General features: G+C 47.0%; 1 protein-coding gene across 1 annotated transcript in view; it reads left to right on the forward strand.

The window, feature by feature from the left end:
- The first annotated feature begins 61 nt into the window (after nt 1-61).
- The window catches only part of TWIST2 (twist family bHLH transcription factor 2), a 35328-nt gene continuing 30217 nt past the window's right edge, over nt 62-5172 (forward strand). The window contains exon 1 of the mRNA XM_010082172.1: nt 62-697. Coding sequence (XP_010080474.1) covers nt 177-659 — 483 coding nt within the window. The 5' untranslated portion in view covers nt 62-176 and the 3' untranslated portion in view covers nt 660-697. The remainder of the gene's footprint in view (nt 698-5172) is intronic.

Here is a 5172-nt window from a genome sequence, read left to right on the forward strand (position 1 = left end):
CCCGTCCCCCTTTTACAGGAAACCCCCCCAAATCCGGCTTTTTTTGGTTTTTTTTTTTTTTTTTTTCTCCAAAGGATCTATCTCAGGAATTTAAAGCACATTTAAGACACACACACACGCTCACATAACATAAGAAGGGGGGGAAAGTCTCTTCCCCTCCCCTTCTTGCAGAAAGCATGGAAGAAAGCTCCAGTTCTCCTGTTTCCCCTGTGGATAGCTTGGGGACCAGTGAAGAGGAGCTGGAAAGGCAGCCAAAGAGATTTGGCAGGAAGAGAAGATACAGTAAGAAGTCTAGCGAAGATGGCAGCCCCAACCCAGGGAAGAGGGGGAAAAAATCCAGTCCCAGCTCCCAATCTTATGAAGAACTACAGAGCCAGAGGATCCTGGCCAACGTCAGAGAGAGGCAGAGGACTCAGTCGCTCAACGAAGCTTTTGCCGCTTTGAGGAAAATCATCCCCACGCTGCCCTCTGACAAACTCAGTAAAATCCAGACTCTCAAGCTGGCCGCGCGATATATAGACTTCCTCTACCAGGTGCTACAGAGCGACGAGATGGACAGTAAGATGACGAGCTGCAGTTACGTGGCTCACGAGAGGCTGAGTTATGCCTTCTCCGTATGGAGGATGGAAGGAGCGTGGTCCATGTCAGCATCCCACTAGCCACCGCCTGGGCCAGGCGAGCCCAGCTGCCGAAAAGGGTAGGTACCGATTTCTCTTCTCCCGCGTGATGCTCCCGCGTCCTTCTCGCTGCAGGATGGGGCTCCCTTTGCTGTGGGGCTCAGTTTTGCCCAGGGAGAGGCAGCATGGCTTTTTGGGGTGCAGGGATGCTGCTGGCCAAAGGGTTTGGGGCCACCGACCTGGAGTTAAGACGGGTAGCGTAGATGTGTCTGGCCCCCTCCTGCTCCCCCACGCTTGCAAAAGTTGAAAAACGAAGCATCCAGGCAGACAAAAATCAGATATGCCCCATTTTTTTTGGAAAAAAACCCAAAAAAACCCCAAAAAACAAAACACCAAGTGTGTGTTTTTGCTCTGCAGGGATGGGGGAGCTGAGAGGGGACCGGTGTTGAGAGCTGGCTGATGAGGGCCAGGGGGGAAAACCATCACTGCATGAGATTTGCCAGAAAATGCTGCTTCAGGGAAGGGTTTTAAGAGAGGAAAAGGCGATCAGTAAAACAGGCTGACAAGGGGATCCGAACCAGCTGCCGCCCATCTCCGCAGGCAGCTGCGCCCGAAAAACCCCGGTGCCGAGCCAGCAGCCCTGGGGCCGCTTCATCCCCTCCCGGCTGGGGGGGACCAGGGGGTCCGCAGGACCCAAGCAGGGTTCGGCCACAAGTTCACCCCAGGTTGTGTTTCTCTTAAAAGAAACAAGGAGCAGATGTCATCTGCAATCCCAGGCTGTGCCCCTTCCCCCTCGTGCAATAAAAAGCAAACAAAGATAGAAGAAATTTTGCCCATTTTTCCTATTTGTTCAGTTTCCCTTCCCCAAAGTGCCAGTAAAGCAAAGGCGGGTGTTCGATGTAGTTTCTTCTTTACTCTCAACGCTAAACCCTTCCCTCATAGTTTCCCATCAGCAGAAAACAACTTCCTCTTCAGTCGCCTTTGTAATATTTGGAGCTGGAGGAATAAAGAGCAAGAAAGGAGGGAAAAAAAAAAAAAAAAAAAAGAAAAAGGCCCTTAATAACACCCTCATCTCCAGCTAATTAAGCAGAGCGGCTCTGCGTTGTGTCAGCCGGAGTTTGCGTACGGCTGGGCTCTCGCTGGGGCTCGGTACATAAAGCAGAGCCCACAAGCCCATTTTGGCCAGGACACATTCCAAAGGGAAATTTGTTGTGTGTGTCCCCCCCCCGCTTTATAACATTGTGCATGATGTAAAATAATTTCATCACGCGGAGAATCGGCTCCTTAAAGACGAAAAGAAAGTTTATCCCGGTCCATTGGGCAGGCTTTTTCCAAGGAGGCAAATTCATCTTTGTTTTAGCAGCAATAAATTTTAAAAAAAAGAAAAAAAAAACACAAACCCAAAAACACAACCTTGATGCAACTACAGTGCTTTGTTTGAAAAAGCCAAAAAAGTGTTCAACCAGGGCTTACTAATGGCATAAAATGCAGACTTAAATACATTTTAGAAACCACTCCAAGTAAATGTTTGACTCGCGTCCTGAAAAGGTTTGAATTGTGGTGCTGCAATTGGGGTTTCCATGCGCTCTTCCAGGGACCCCCCAAAACGTTAGGCTCTGCAAAAATTGGTTACTCTCTCCATTGCACAAGCTGCCTAGTGTTTAAGTTTTGTTTAAATAGGTAACGTTGCTGTTGTGGGTTTTATGGTCATTGCTGGTGTTACTGGTTTTTTTGCATGCTGTGCCTTAATTTCAACTGCAAAAAAACCCAAAGTCGAGTGGCTTTTTAAAAGGATAAATGCTCTGTTTCTAAAGCAGAGTGCCTTTTCCCATGCTCAGCTGGCTAAAAAAGCTGCAGCAAATAGATTAAAAAAAAAAACCCACACACAAAAAAAACCCCAAGCTTCTTGTCAAAAACAGATGTAAAATGTCCCAAACACATATTTCTTCGGCAGTTTAGATTGGCTGCATAGTAAAGTGCTGGGATGGAACAATGCATTTATTCTGTTGTTTCCCAAATGATGTCCTGCCATTAGCCAAGGAGGTTTTTAAAACCGTTAACTAATATACAACCATTCCTCTCTATCACGCAGTACTTCTGCAGCAAAACCTGCTTTTTTTTTTTTTTAAAAAAAAAAAAAAAAAACCTATTTAAAAATCGCTGCTGGTTGAATTATTATCAGCACTGCTCCAGCGAGGGAGACTTGAGATGCTCACATTGTCCCTATCCAAAAGAAACGACGAGCGGTATTTTGCACCGCGTGTAAAAACTGTGACAGACCCACACCCCGCCACATTTTCGGTTTGCTTTGGAGTGAAGCGGTACTCAGCATCTTTGCCGTAACCCGACTTCCAGCCCAGCCCTTAGAGGCTGCTCTTTGCTCCACGTTTGCGTGCGGTATGGAGGAAGGTCGCCTTTCCCCGGCCGCCTGGACCCTTCCCCGCTTTGCCTCTCCTTTCTGTGCCTGTGTGCATGCACACGCGTGCGGTTGAACTGTTGAAAATGCTGTTGACAAATGGCCTGGTGCAGTGCGGTGTCAAATTCGATCGTTTATGGTGACAAAAAATTATGTCTGCCAGCGAAAGGAAAAAAAAAATACAAGATCTTTGAGAAACCCTCTAAAAATGGGCAAACTTATCTGGGTGTGTGACACAGAATTCTGAGTGGGTCTGACCCAGGCTGAGGAGTTTTTATGCATAACAAGAGAGCTGCCTGTGCAGTCTTGATGGCAAAAAAAAAAAAATCCTTTAAGAAATAGCTAGGTGAATTTGGGATGGGCTGGTGGCTTTCCCAGGGAGCAGCGAGCGCTGCAAATGTTGGGTGAGTGCGAAGGGGTGAGCGCCATTCCGGCTGGATCTCCTTTTTCTCTGGGTTTTGGGGAGAGGGAGGCAAGAAAAGGTTTTCTCCTTGAGGAACAGTTATTCCTCTTTGGGTAAAAAAAACACAAACCAGAATCAGAGCCTTGGAAGCTGGTAAAATGCCACCTGGCCTCAGCGAACACCAGCAGGTCACTGCTGCTGGCTGCTCTGGCCAGGAGAGGTTTTCCTGTTCTGCACCGTGTAATTACAGACAACTTACTCCACAACTTACTCTGGTAGTTTTGAGAGCAACAGACACAGCTTTGCACTTCAGCGAGTGCAATAGGATGTTTCAGCAGACATGCTAAACTGAGCCTTCCTCCTCCAGACCTCCCCATCCTCATGGCCAGCACCTGTGCCCCTTCTTCCCTTGAAGCCACCTTCCTCTTTTGCCTTCAAAAGGTACAAAATGCTCCAAACCACCAAAAAAACTCAGGACAAAACAAAACATGTTTGCTATTATTCCATTTAGTAGTAAAAATTCTGTCCAACTGGGATGTCAGGAGCATCAGCAAAGCGTAAAGGACAATGTAGCCCTAACCCCCTGCTTCCAGTAAGACCAGTATGGCAGCAACCCCCTTCCCACTCCTTCAGCAGGGCTCATGATGAGCCCTTTGCCTCCCCTGGGCTGGCAGTCGCATTAATAATGCCTTTCCCATCTTTTTTTTTGTGCTGGAGAAGCTCCATGCAATGTGTGCGTGCAATACGCAGCCCTCTTTGCACCGCTCCTGCAGACTCCAGGGCCGTTTCCAGTCTGAAATGCCAGCATCCTATTTCATTTTGTCCTTAAAGCAGCAAACAGATGTTATCTCTGCTGGCCCTGGGAACAACCTCATTCTATAGTTTATGAGAGGAGTCCAGTTAACCGGGGGTGTTGTGACACTGGAACTAAGCCCTTTTTGTCCCAAAAGCCCCATTTTTTTTTTTTATATGCATCCTTAGAAAAATGTAAATATGTTTCCCTGACAGGAAGGATTGTAGTTCGGTATTTTCATTAATAGGCTTGTAGCGGAGGGTTTTCATCTTAGCGCATTTAAAAGCCCAGCAAAATGCATTTTGGATCTTCTGTTTACGTTCATGTCTTTTTCTTGGGAAAGAATAAATCTGTTACACAGCGGCCACCAAATAACGTCGCGGTCAGACAGAAACCGCTCAGGCTCCCAGACCTTGGAAAAAGAGGGTGCAAAGAAAATGCTGGGAGAAGGAGACATGCAAAAGACAAGCCTGCCATGGGCTAGATACCTCTAAACTCATTACCGCTCATTAAAGAGTTGTGAGACCCACGGTGGAGGGAAAATGTTGGCTCAAAAGCGAAGGATTGCTTAGAAATGCGGCATTACTGAATCTGGAGAGATGTGCATTGAAGGGTCGTTAAGAGAGCACCCAAAGCACACATTTCAGTTAAGCAGACCTTAATTTGTCTCCAAATTAGTCATCCTCACACCGGTCATCTGTGCAGAGCTGCTCTCATTTTAAGAGCACACGAAGCATCCTCATTAAAACAAAAGGGAAGATGGCAATGCTTTTCCTTTGCAACCTCCCTTGCATTCCTTCCTTCTGTGTTTTTTGGGGCATATTTCATAGAGTTATAGGTAGCAGCGATAAATTAGCCTTGGAGATCATAGCAGCCTGTTACAGAGCCGGGACAGATCCCGTAACCACCTCTGAAATCTCTTTTGGGGACATTTCTTGTCACT

The sequence above is a fragment of the Pterocles gutturalis genome, unplaced genomic scaffold, assembly GCF_000699245.1.
Source record: "Pterocles gutturalis isolate BGI_N339 unplaced genomic scaffold, ASM69924v1 scaffold13199, whole genome shotgun sequence".
NCBI classification, from domain to species: domain Eukaryota; kingdom Metazoa; phylum Chordata; class Aves; order Pterocliformes; family Pteroclidae; genus Pterocles; species Pterocles gutturalis.